This window comes from Chiloscyllium punctatum, chromosome 12 (assembly GCF_047496795.1).
Source record: "Chiloscyllium punctatum isolate Juve2018m chromosome 12, sChiPun1.3, whole genome shotgun sequence".
Taxonomy (NCBI): domain Eukaryota; kingdom Metazoa; phylum Chordata; class Chondrichthyes; order Orectolobiformes; family Hemiscylliidae; genus Chiloscyllium; species Chiloscyllium punctatum.
The window spans coordinates 24,619,716-24,633,262 of NC_092750.1; the positions used below are offsets into that span (position 1 = coordinate 24,619,716).

Genomic DNA, 13,547 nt, shown 5'->3' on the forward strand with positions numbered 1-13,547 from the left:
CATGAATTGCACCATCTTGAAGGACAATGGCAAAAATTATATGGGCAGACCACTACCTGCTGATTTTCCTCCAAGCTGCACACCATCCTGACTTGGAGCTATACTCCGGTTCCTTTAGTATCCCTGGTTCAAAATCCTTCGAATCCCTTATTAACAGCACTGGGGATGCAACTGCACTCCATAGACTGAATGGTTCAAGAAGACAGCTCACCACCACCTACTCAAGGGCACATAGGGATGGGCAATAAATGCTGACCTTCTTGGTGATGCCCATACACAAGAATTAATCATTCTTTTAAAAAGTTCAGATCTGGGCTTGCAAATGGAAATAATAAAATAAGTCAAGGGAGAAAATGGCAAAAGTCAAGTGGGGCTTAATGTAAGCCAGAGTCAATATTATAAAGAATGAAAGCCTGAAACTGAGGAGTGTGTGCCTTGGAAATAGCAGAAGCAAAGTAAGGGGAAGCAATGGGGAAAATGAATGGGGCAAATTAGGGTTGTCAAATAGTAGGGAAAATTTGCTGGGGGAGGAAATTCAATTATTCAATTCAAAACCTCAAGCCTGTACTAACCTGTCAACCAGGACATATTGATAAAGAGGACATGATGCAAAATCTGCTCCACAGAGCCACCAGGTGGCCATAAGATGAAAGTATAACAGGAGCTAGCAAGTTCCAGATTAAACTGGGAATTGGGAAGGAGAGGATAGGTGGCACAGTGGCTCAATGGTTTAGCACTGCTGCCTCACAATACCAGGGTCCCAGGTTCAATTCCAGCCTTGTGTGACTGTCTGTGTGGAGTTTGCACATTCTCCCTGTGTTTGCATGGGTTTCCTCCCACAATCCAAAGATGTGCAGGTCAGGTGAATTGGCTATGCTAAATTGCCCATAGTGCTAGGTGCATGAGGGGTGGGTTACTCTTCGGAGGGTGGGTGTGTGTGCTCTGGTTTCCACATTGTAGGGAATCCAAGTGATATCGTGTTGTAAGGTGTAGAATCGGTGTGGGTATAGTTGAGGAACTGCAAAGAAAGATAAGACCCTGATGTGAGTAATCAGGATATGGGGCAGAAAATAAATCTGAAAATAGCAAAGGCATATAAGAAAGGCACTATTGTAATAATCATGGGGATTTCAATATGCAGGTGGTTTGTAGCAGATCCCAAGAAAAGGAATTTGTGGAATGTCTACGAGATGGATTTTTGAGCAGCTTGTGGTAGAGTCCATGAGGGAACAGGCAATTCTGGATTTGGTGATATGTAATGAGGTTGACTTGATCAGGAAGCTGAAGGAATTCATAGAGGGCGGTGACGATAACATGATAGGTTTCACCCTGCAGTTTGAGTGGGAGATGCTGAAATCAGATATAACGATATTATAATTGAATGAAGGTAATTACAGAGACATGAAGGAGGAGTTGGCCAGAGTTGATTGGAAGGGAAACCTAGCAGGGAAAATAGCCAGAGTTTCATGGGGTAATTTGGGAGGCAGAGAGGAAATTCATCCCAAGGAAGAAGAAAAATACTCAGTGGAAGATGAGGCAACCATGGCTGATAAGGGAAGTCAGGGACAGCATATAAACAAAAGAAAAAGCATACAGTGGGAAGCCTGGAAAGCCTTTAAACCAGCAGTGGTTAATTTAAAAAGCAATAAAGGGGAAAAAGATGAAATATGAGGATAAGCTAGCCAGTAGTATAAAGAAGATTCCAAGTTTTTTAAAAAATAACAAAAATCTATATGGAAAGCAAGAGTGAATGTTCGACTGCTAGGAAATAAGAAGTAGTAATGGGAACCAAAGAAATGGCAGGGGACCTGAATGGGTACTTTGTCAGTCTTCATGGTGGAAGGCAACAGCAACATACCAGAACTTCGAGAGTCAGGGGCAGAGGTAAGTGTAGTCTAAAGAGAAGGTGCTGGGGTAGCTGAAAGGCCTGAAGATTGATAAATCACCTGGACCATATGGACAATAACCCAGAATTCTGAAGGAGATAGCTGAGGAAATTGTGGAGGTATTAATGGTGATCTTTGAGGAATCACTGGAATCAGGGAGGGTCCCAGGGGGCTGGAAAATGGCTAATGAAACACCCCTGTTTCAGGAAGGAGGGAGGCAGGAGTCAGAAAACTGTAGGTCGGTTAGCCTGACCTTGATCATTGGTAAGATTTTAGAGTCCATTATTAAGGATGAGATTACAGAATATTTGGAAGAATGTGTTAAAATAGGGCTGAGTCAGCATGGCTTCATCAAGGGGAGGTCATGTCTGACAAATATGTTTGAATTCTTTGAGGAGGTAACAAGCAAGTTATACAAAGAAGAGCCAGTGAAAATCATCTGATTGGATTTCCAGAAGACCTTTGACAAGGTGTCATACAGGCAGCTGCAAGTAAGATAAGAGTCCATGGTGTTAGGAGCAACGTATTGGCACAGATAGAGGATTGGCTGACTGGCAGAAGGCAAAGAGTAGGGATAAAGGGGTCTTTTTCAGGATTGTGGATGATAATGAGTGGAGTACTGTATGGATCAGTGTTGGGACCTCAACTATTCATGATATGCATTAGTGATCTGGAAAAGGAACTAAGGGCATGTTGCTACGTTTGCAGATGACACAGGTGGAGGGACAGGTAAAGTTGAGGAAGCAGAAAGGTTACAGAAGGACTTGGACAGGGTAGGCGAGTGGGCAAAGAAGTGGCAGATAAAATACAATGTCGGAAAGTGTGGGGTATTGCACTTTGATAGGAAGAATAGAGGCATAACACTATTTTCAAAATGGTGAAAAGCAAAGAGTCTTAATTCAGGATTTTCTTAAGGTTAACATGCAGGTTCAGTTGGCTGTTAGGAAGGCATATGCAATATTAGAATTAATTTCAAGAGAACTAGAATACAAGAGCAGGGATATACTGCTGAGGCTGTATAATGCTCTGGTCAGAATGCATTTGGAATATTATGAGCAGTTTTGGGTCCAGTATCTAAGGAAGGATGTGCTGGTCTTGGAGGGATCCAGAAGGGATTTACAAGAGTAATCCCAGGGATGAAGGGCTTGTCATATGAGGACCAGTTGAGGACTCTACTTCCATAACCAATGGCGTTTAGAAGGATGAGGGACGATCTCATTGAAACTTATAGAATACTGAGAGGTTTGGATAGGACAGATACACAGAGATGTTTTAACTAGCAGGAGAGACTAGGACACAAGGCCACAGCCACCGAGTGAAGGGACAACCCTTTAGAACTGACATGAGGAGGAATTTCTTCAGCCAGAAAGTGGTTAATCTGAGGAACTCATTGACGTAGATGGTCATTGAGTGTATTTATGAAAGAGACAGATAGGTTATTTATTAGTAAGGTGATCAAGGGCTACAGGGAGAATGTAGGAGAATAGGTTGAGAAATATATAAGCCATGATCTAATGGCACAGCAGACTCGATGGGCTGAATGGTCCTTTATCTTATGGTCTTATGGAAAGTGTCATGAACTGTCACATAACATTAAAAAGTCATGGACAGCATTACCTAAAGGTTCCACAAGAGTAAGGTTGCATTGGACATGTCAATGGAACTTTGCAGGACATTTCTAATTTCGTAATTATATAGGTAGCCCACAGGAACTCTTGGTCTGAAGGTAGTTAGTCTGAATGCCCTCTCTTGCCTCCACTCTTCACCACATGAAGCTACTTTTGTTCTTGTTCCAACAGCTAGTTACAATGAATTGTTGCCCAGAGCAGGTTACCTGCCCACGCTCTCAGCTGGTAATGGACTATGAAATAAAGAGACTAAAGATGCAAAGAAATTACAACATAACTTGTGGGAAACCATGTCATTAAACAGGCACTCGGCAGATTGACTTGACCTCCAATATAGAATTTAGTATGGGATTACTAATGCTTTCAAGAAAAAAGATGCCTGCATTTATATAACACTTTTTCAAAGAATTCTTTGGTATGACAATGTTTTTCACATGCTGAATTGCATTTGGAGTGCTGTGGCTGCGTAAGAGATGGCAGAATGCATACAGAATATCTGATAATCACCAATAGGGTCATATTCATCTCTAAGTTTTTGTGTTACCGGTTAATAGTGGATTATTGCCCAGAACAATTTGCACTTTTCTGAATTGTGCTGTGGAATCTTTAATATCCATCTGCTCAGAGAAATGGGACATTGGTTTAACATTTAATTTGAAAGGATGACACCACAGACAATTCAGCATTGCCTTTGTACAAGAGTGACATTTTGAAACTTTGAGTGCTGATATTATGAATGCCAGCTCAAATAAATTTCATTTAAAAGTATCTCCAGAGCTTTAATCTATGGAATAAATGTCTTTGCCACTTCAGTGGATTAGTGGCGCCTCATGTGTTCACGAAAGTCAGGCTTATGCCATTTCTAGCATTATGTTTCTTTGGAAGTGTCTTTGCTCTTACTTATGCAAGTTCACACGACTGGCCTCCAAGTCCCAATCGATCCCACTTGTTATAAGGAGAGCAAATGTTGCAGCAGCTCCTGGCTTCCTTGTGTCATACTCTAGATAGTTATGTGCAGTCTGTCAGCTTTGCAGAAATCAGAAACATCTGAGCCTGGAGTTTATTAGGGGTAATGTCTTTGGTTGTCTTTATTTTTAAAAGGCAATGTTTCGCCATCCTGTCAATTAAAAGAGCTAGACCATTGGCTCACCCCAGCCTCCTTTTCCTGTGTGCACTGTGAAGTTCTGTCAAAAGGAAGGATGGCCCTTGCTATGGGTACTTCCTTGTACAGTCAAAGGGGAAAAGGAGGAGGAACAGTGGTGCGAAGGAGAGTCAGCTGTTATTTAAGAATAATGTAGCTCAACAGATATTATCTCCTTATACAACACACAAGCAAGGATGGGTCAAGAGTGAGCCTTACTTCGGAATTGGGCATGAAAAGTCTGTACATTATCTAGAAGGTAATTGGACAGCCCTATCAGCTACTCCATGGGACATATTCACCTGCCCACATTCCTTTGTGATTATCACAGAATCCCTACAGTGTGGAACAGGTCCTAAGGCCCAACAAGTCCACACTGATCCTCCAAAGAGTAACCCACCCAAACCCATTCCCCTACCTGATATTTAAACTCGACCAATGCACCTAACCTACACATCCCTGACTACTATGGGCAATTTAGCACAGCCAATTCACCTAACCTGCACATCTTTGGACTGTGGGAGGAAATCGAAGCACCCGGAGGAAACCCATGCAAACACGGGGAGAATGTGCAAACTCCACACAGACAGTCACCCAAGGTTGGAATTGAACTCAGGTCTCTGGCACTGTGAGGCAGCAGTGCTAACCACTGGGGCCACCATGTCACCCCATGGAAGACAGACAAGTGGATGAAAGTGCAACCACACAGGAAGGCCAGGTGTTAAGTGTTCAGTCTATAATCTGGCAGCATGCTGCCAGACGTCCTGTAAGTGATGATTACAGAAAAAGCACGAAGGTATGGTACATGGAGAAAAGTCTAGGACTCAGTTATTCATTTGCAGTATTAATTAGAGTAATACATTTGAAGTCTTATCAACTATAGTTATTCCAACATTGTTACAAAAAGCCAGACGTTACTTTATTTTGCTTCCCGAATATGCCTTTTCTGGATATGCACAATTACATGCAAAAAGAATTAATGAAATGCCAATGGCATTGTATTGGAAATGAGACATTCCTGTCAGATTTAGTGCAATTAATTTAATTATGCTACCCAGCATACAGATGCTGTTCTAATGTATAATGTATAACAATGCTGAATTTCAAGTTGCTTGTTTAAATTGTCAAGAGAGTGACACTGAATATTAATATGAAAGCAAAATACTACAGATGCAGGAAACCTGAAATGAAACCAGAAAATCTGATAATGCTCAGCTAGTCAGGCAGCACCTGTGAAGACAAGAACAGAATTAACATGTTTGTAGAACATGTACTTTCACAGGATGTAGACCTCTTTAGTTGCCCTTGAATGGATTGGCTTGCTAGTTCATTTGGAGGGAAATTAGGTGTCAATGATATTGATATGGATCTGGAGCTACATATAGGCCAGATTGGATAAAGATCGCAGATTTCCTTTCTTAAAGGATATCAGTGAAGCAGATGGACTCTTGTGAAAATTAGTGATTGTTTCATGGTCACTATATCTGAGACTAGCTTTATATTCCAGACTTTATTACTTGAATTCAAATTTCACCAATTGCCGCAGTGTAAGTTGAATCCATATACTCGGAACATTAACCTGGGCCTCTGGATTACTGGTGCACTGACTTTACTTTACCCTACTGGATCTCTCATAACGTTTTCAGGTCATGAACTTTTGTTAGAATTGGCACAGGTTAGAAATTGAAGAGGTTTTCAGGAAATAAAGAGGTATGGGCGAAAACGAAAGGGAAGCTCTGCAATAGGGTGGGAGGAGGGGTTGCAGGAGAGTCTAAAGGATAAGAGGAAGAATGGTGCAAGACGTATTTGGAAGATAATGGGACAAGTAAACAAAGAAAAGGTAGATGCAGAGTTATAAATTACAGCAAGAAAACTGTGATCATTAGAAGTTGTCTGACAAATTGAGTGTTGTGATTGTGGTCCAAGATGTTGAACTCACTATTCAGCCCTGAAGGCTGAATTGTCTGAAGTAAAAGTTAAATGTTGTTCCTTCAACCAGGTTCTACTTCTGTTTATTGACATCTTATGGTTAGTTTATAAATCTTTCTCTCTTATAGCCTCCAGAGAAGGAAGTTGCTCTACCCCGTCAAGTTGGGAACAAGACCGAGTGTGGACTGTTGGGACTCGTCTTGGACTTGAAGCGAGATTACCAAACTGTTCGAGATCAGACTCCAGAAGAGAAGCTGTACAAAGTCTATACTTTCAATTCTGAGAGAAAGTCCATGAGTACTGTGATCAAAATGCAAGATGGAAGCTTTCGGATGTATAGCAAAGGAGCCTCAGAAATTGTCTTGAAAAAGTAAATATATTGAAATAATACAAATACGTACACTTTAATATGAAATACATGTTTTTAATTATATTTTGTGTATAATGTCATAACTAAGGCTGCCCTGATACTACAGTTCTATAAATAGTAATTTAGTGGTACAGAACATGAGTATTGTTGTAAAGAACACTTTGCTGAAGCTTTTCATATAGAATTCATCAGGCCAATTCTCCAATTCAAGGCGAGAATAAACAATCATTTATTCTGCATGGGAAAAGAGTACTGATTGGTTGACAAGTGGACTGTGATTAGAAAAGGCATTGCCATTCAGTCCTTTTCCTGTTATGCAAATAAATGTTGTTTCTCCCCTTGAATTAGTATACTTGTGATTTATTCTAAAGAGTACAAGACAAAAAGCATTGGAAAAAAGATGCCAGTTTTCAGCAATATGCAATTCGATAAGATGCTTTACATTAATACTAAAACTGTATTGTAAATGCAATCAGTTTCTATAATGTACCATAGCAAATTATTTAAAAATAGATTAGAAGTGGATTGTTTTGTGATCAAATATGTCTGTAAAAGAAAAATACAATAACTGGTTGTTGGCACAAGCTTTCAGAGCTAGGTCCTTTCATCATGTCAGCATGTGTTAAAATCCTGCCACAGATCGATCGAGATTCTATTTTCGATGCATTGAGGTCAAAGTCCACCAATACAACTTGACTGCGCTCCTCTTGAGTAGTATGTTTCAATTACTAGCAGGGACTATTTCCTTCAAATTGACTTGTTTAGAATTCCAGTATTGTCAAATGGCTGTGCATAAATAACACAGAAACACTTTTATTTTCTATTATAGATGCTCAAACATCCTCAACGCTGCAGGAGAAGCACGAGTCTTCAGGCCTCGAGATCGTGACGAGATGGTAAAGAAAGTAATTGAACCCATGGCTTGTGATGGATTGAGGACCATTTGTATTGCCTTCCGTGATTTTCCAGGTAGTCCAGAACCTGACTGGGACAACGAAAATGACATTTTAATGGACTTGACCTGTATAGCTGTAGTTGGCATTGAGGACCCAGTGAGACCAGAGGTAAGTACGTCATGAATGAATGAATGAATGCCTAGCTTTTGTGTCCTGATATCCTACAATTTACACCTTAGAAGCAGTCAACAGAAAATAACAGAAAATGAGAAAGTACAATGTTGCCAATGCTAGCATGGTAAAATAAAACTCAAAAATGTTGTAAATACTTAGTGGGCCAAGTAGCATTGTGAGGAGAGAAAGAGATTTAAAGTTTCAGGTTGCTGATCTCTTGCCAGAGCACAAAATTAATTAATTCCACAGTACCAAGCAATGGGTTCTGAAATATTATTTGAATTGTTATTTTTTCATTAGGTCTCCAGTAACTGATAGACATTTTCCTGTTAGATTCAAATGAAGAACTGTCATTCAGTTTGTATATAATTTAAGACATCAGGAACTCAGAAAGAGTTTGATTATTTAGCAGATTTGACAGTGTTGAGATGGAAGTTCCAGTCTTCTGAATTTGTTGCATAGACTCTTTTCCTTTTGAATAAATACATAATAGATCCAGAAAATGTTGGAAATTCTCAACAGGTCTGACAGCATCTATGAAGAAGAACTGCGTTAATATTTCCAGTCAAAAATGAGGAGGACTCTTGACCTATAATTGCTGCGCATTTCCAGATTTTTCTTTTATTTCAGATTTTGAGCATCTGCAACATTTTTAATTTTGTTGCAGAATAGATCAAACTAGTTTTCTCTGTCTTTTTAAAAATGATAAATATGTAGAATATAATTCTGTAACATTTTTGTGAAGAACATAGTGCTTTTATGACTGTTAGAAAATCATAGCAAAATATTAATACAGTTAAATAGTATTGCAGGGAAAAGAATAAAATCCACATAAACATCCTCATTAAGCTGGTTGGTAGCTCATAGGGATGACAGGCCAACAGGTCTCTCTTCCCATCATGCATTCACGTGCTGAACACTGCATCCTAGTATGATATCAATCATATCAATATGCTATCAGCTCAATGATATGTATAATCACAGATGCTCTTTGGCTAACCCATCTACTCAGATTTGCAGTCCTAAGGAATATTGCACCCTTCCCTTGTCCCCCATCTCCCTAAACTCCTAGCTTTGATCTCCCAGTGACAATGGTTCTTTTTAAACTATTTCCAATTAATTAAGGCCTCTGTGCAGCCACCAAAAGTCAGTGGGATTGCTCAGATCATCTAAGCCACAGCTGTGGTGCAGTGTGAAATGCAATTCCCATTGTTGAAGCCTCCAATGACTAAACGAGAAGCTGGTCTTAAACATTGCGCTGAAAGCAAACAATAGCTTGAGAAATACATACTGAATTAAAGGATAGGGAGGAAAAGTTAAAAGAAATTTCATTTTGTTTTTTTTGTCAATCTCCAACACAGATATACTTCTGAAGGAATGAGCTTGTTAATTCAATTTTACAGGGTCATAGAGGCTGTTCAGTACTAATAGACACTTGCCAAAAAAAATCAAACATCAGTTCTTACTGAATGCATCAGTCCTAACCTTTTTAGCCTTTTTTCTAGTGTTGAACAGTACTCCAAGTTCTCAAATGTGACAGTCAGTTCAATTTCAAATCTATTATTGAAGACAACCACCTCTTACACTCTGCAGAGGAATAGGTCATTCCTAGCAGTGATGTCTGGATTTTTGTCCTTAACTGTTTGTGTCTCCTCCAGAAGCTGATATCAGACTTCTTCCTCTGTAAGTGTTATTTGCAATGCAAATTCTGGATCAATTTATATAAAGAACATGAGGTACAGGTTAGCTTATGGCTGTGAAACGGAATCCTCAAATTCTCTATCGGCAATCAAATGACACCCAAAGGGTCTTAATAAGACCACTTGATTAAGATTTATCCAGGAAAGAACCAAATCAAATAATTATTTAAGGTCATTTTTTTGTTCATTATTTCAGATATTTTCTCAGTTAATACTTTTGTGCCATTCTACATTTCATTAGACTAACCCAAGGGACCTTCCTGTAGTAATTACTCACAAGTGCATTTATGTTTTCGAGCCTTGTAATGATTAATATAGATTGACTGTCCATTTTGTTATTTAAATAGGGAATAAGCTATACAAGTAAAGTGACAGAACTTAACCTTTGATTTGGCTTTCATTATTTCCTGGCCAGTTGATATTCATGAGAATGATGTGCAATGATCTCAATTTTTGCTAATAATTTCAGGCAGTTCTATGCTGAAGTCAATTAATGGCTAAATTGAAATCTAACAATGTTAAGGATATCTAAAAAGCAAAAGTCTTTGAACTTTTATATGCTGTCTTTCAACATGTAAAGTTAATTAATGGTTATGAAAAAGCAACAATAAGATGTAGCTTTATTCTACATAACTGGAAGTGGAGTGTACACATATTTCAACAAGAAATATCAGGTGGAAGCTGTTGTATCATGGCATAGATTCTAGACAAGACAGGACTGTATCTTTCAGACAGTTACATGAAATCATAACATGTGACATTCCACTATAAAGATATCTAGCTTGCCTTCAGTCATTCTCTTGATGTCAGGAGTCAGTGTAGTGTGTTCAGTCAGTGAGCTATGTGCATCTAATGTACAATAACATCACTAAGCACAGTTCCCAGACTATAAGTGTTAACCTGTGATATGGTAGCTATAAAAGTAATTAGTGTTATTAATAAATTTCAAGACATCTGTCTCAATAGGAACCCAACTCTGTGGTATACCTTACATGTGCTAAGATATAGAAAACCATAAAACACATCACAGTGCCTGTAAGTGTCACTAAACGCTGGCTGTGACAACTAGACATTGGAATTAAGTGGAATGTGAAGACTCAAAAGATGGCATTTTGTGAAATGTCTTTGTCCAAAAAGTCATCATCAACATTCTGAGATCAGGGATGAAGTTATAAATGCAGCCCAGACCACAACTAAAGTTATAACTTTACTGAAGTGACTCCAGTTATGACGAGTAAATCTAAAGGCTACAAACATACTGAAGCACAATGAGTGCTCTGTCGTTCTTAAATGAACAGACAGTTTAAAAGGACTGAAGTCACAACCTAAAAAAGTGATCCTAGAAAAAACTAAGTAAAATAAACAGAAAAAAATGTTTTTGATGCCAAAATGCCTTACCTGTATACCGGTGATGTTGCTAGACTAGTAATCTAGAATCCATTGGTAATGTTCTGGTGAAATGGGTTTCAATCTGACAGTGGCAGGTGGTGAAAATTGAATTCAGTAAATATCTGAAATAAAATATCGCCTAATGACCATTGCAACCTATGTTGATTGCTGTAAATACCCACCTAGTTCAACAATGCCCTCTCGGGAAGGAAATCAGCTGTCCTTATCTGGTCTGGCCTGTATGTGACTAGATCCACTGCAATGTGGCTGACTCTTCACTATTCTGTGAAATGTCCGGGCAAGCCAAAAAATGAAAAAGTCTAAACAAAGGAATGAAACCAAACAGACCACCCAGTATTGACCTTGAAATTGTACTAGAAATAGCAACAGCAAACACACTCCAGGTGACGATGCTAAACAATATCGGGGAGCTTGTGTGAAAATTGCAAGATTAGTCAAGCAAAAGCCTGACATATTCATTCTCACAGAATCATACTTTACAGATAAAGTCCCTGCATCTGCCTTTTGCCACCAGCAGGACAGACCCAGTAGAGGTGGTGGCATTGTTCCCTTGGGAGTCCTCAATATTGACTGTAGACCCCATGAAGTCTCATGGTATCAAGTCAAATACGAGTATGTAAATCTCCTGCTTTGTACCACTGACCTACCCTTTGGTTGAAGACTCCTTCACGTTGAGCACCATATAGATGAAACACTAAGTGTGGAAAGGGAACAGAATGTGCCCTAGATAGAGATTGTGGCTTGGTATCATTTCTACTGACTGAGCTTGTTGAGTGAAGGGCATTTCTACTGAATTGGGTCTACAGTCAGTGATGAGAGAACCAACAACAAGGAAAGCTCATCAATCTACTTGTCACAGATGCCATTACCGTACCATTAGAGTTGACCACCGCACAACTCTTGTGGATATTCTTCATTGTCGTGTATGGCACTATCACCACGTTAGGATTTCGATCAGAGATGGCAACTCAAAACTGGACATCTATGAGACTCTGTGGGCCATCAGCAGGAGCAGAATTATATTCAACCACATCTATAAATTTTGAGTCAATTTCAGTTCAATCCGGCTTGAGTTCATGCCATTCTGACAATAGCCAGGTGAAATGATTGAGAAATTCACAGGCAAGTGTTGATATAAAGGCATAGAATGTGAGTCAATTGAAATTAATTTAATAGGATGCTGGCCATTGCTCTGCATACATCATATCCTTCAGAAAAGCACTTCTGGGCAAACCCAAGAAGGTACTATTGACACTGTTCTGGAGGAAGAATGCAAGTCCATTGCAATTACAGCAGCATCTGAAGGTGTTTTGTCTCTGAAACAACAATTCCAGCTGTCAACAGGTTCTGTGAAACATCTAAATCTTGTACAAGATGTAACTTGTCTCCCCCACCAAGATGGTGGCCAGCACTTTGTGACATGCATAAGTTGGGTTCCAGAAAAGGTCATTAGGCTCAAATATGTAAGTAATGCAGTCACCCTGAGAAACACAATGCTCCACAGCAGTACATGAGGAAGAGTCAACCAAGGCACAATGCCAAAGAAGTTTTCAAAATTCTGTCCATGTCATGTCGACAAAAGTCTAATAAGAATCTGCAATGTTACAACTTGAAGAGCCCAGTCAGAAAGTACATATGTACACTTTATTCATCATGAGAAAAGCTGAAGAGTTTATCTACCTTGAAACGATATCTCCAAAAGGAATATGTATATACCAAAATCAACACCAGTGACAATGCAATTATCATCCCTAAATGCATCTTATAGAAATGTAATCAGGAAAGTGATGCAATGTGATGCAGTCCCCACAAGATAAGCTAATTGCTTACTTTGGCTCTGACATCCTATGCATTGCCATTCATGGAATCATACAATACACGAGAGGGCCTTTAGCCCATCGCATCTGCATTACCAAAAACTATTCAAAATTAACACTGGTCCCACTTCCTGGCATATGACCCATAGCCTTGAAAGTTATGACATTTCAAGTGCTCATTCAAGTACTTTTTAAAAGATTTTTGACTCTACTCACAATTATTACCAATATCAGTACAGCACCTCACAATGTTCATCTGAAATCTTTTACTTCATAGGAAGAGATGGATTCCCCCTCCCACCAATCCCTACCTGAAATCATTGGTCCAACAGCAGGCACAGTTAGACTATGATCCATGAGGTGGAAAATCTGTCAGCTGCAACATCAAAGATTCCAGACTGCATCATCAATCTCAAACATTTTCATCATAATCAAGCAGAGCTGATTCAGAGAATGATCAACTGCAACAGCTCAAAACGTTCATCATCAATGGGTGGCCTGAACCCATCCAACCTAGTACTTTCTTTTCAGCCTTTCACAGATGAACAAAGAATTGCCAAGAATGGAATCATCCAAAACAAACAAGTTGTAATTCC

The 13,547-nt window shown here is 39.3% G+C and overlaps 1 protein-coding gene across 26 annotated transcripts in view; it reads left to right on the forward strand.

The window, feature by feature from the left end:
* atp2b2 (ATPase plasma membrane Ca2+ transporting 2) overlaps nt 1-13,547 on the forward strand; it is an 824,012-nt gene that overhangs the window by 715,539 nt on the left and 94,926 nt on the right. For all 26 annotated transcript variants that reach the window (XM_072582139.1, XM_072582135.1, XM_072582136.1 and 23 more), the window contains 2 exons: nt 6,713-6,954; nt 7,784-8,018. In XM_072582139.1, coding sequence (XP_072438240.1) covers nt 6,713-6,954; nt 7,784-8,018 — 477 coding nt within the window. The remainder of the gene's footprint in view (nt 1-6,712; nt 6,955-7,783; nt 8,019-13,547) is intronic.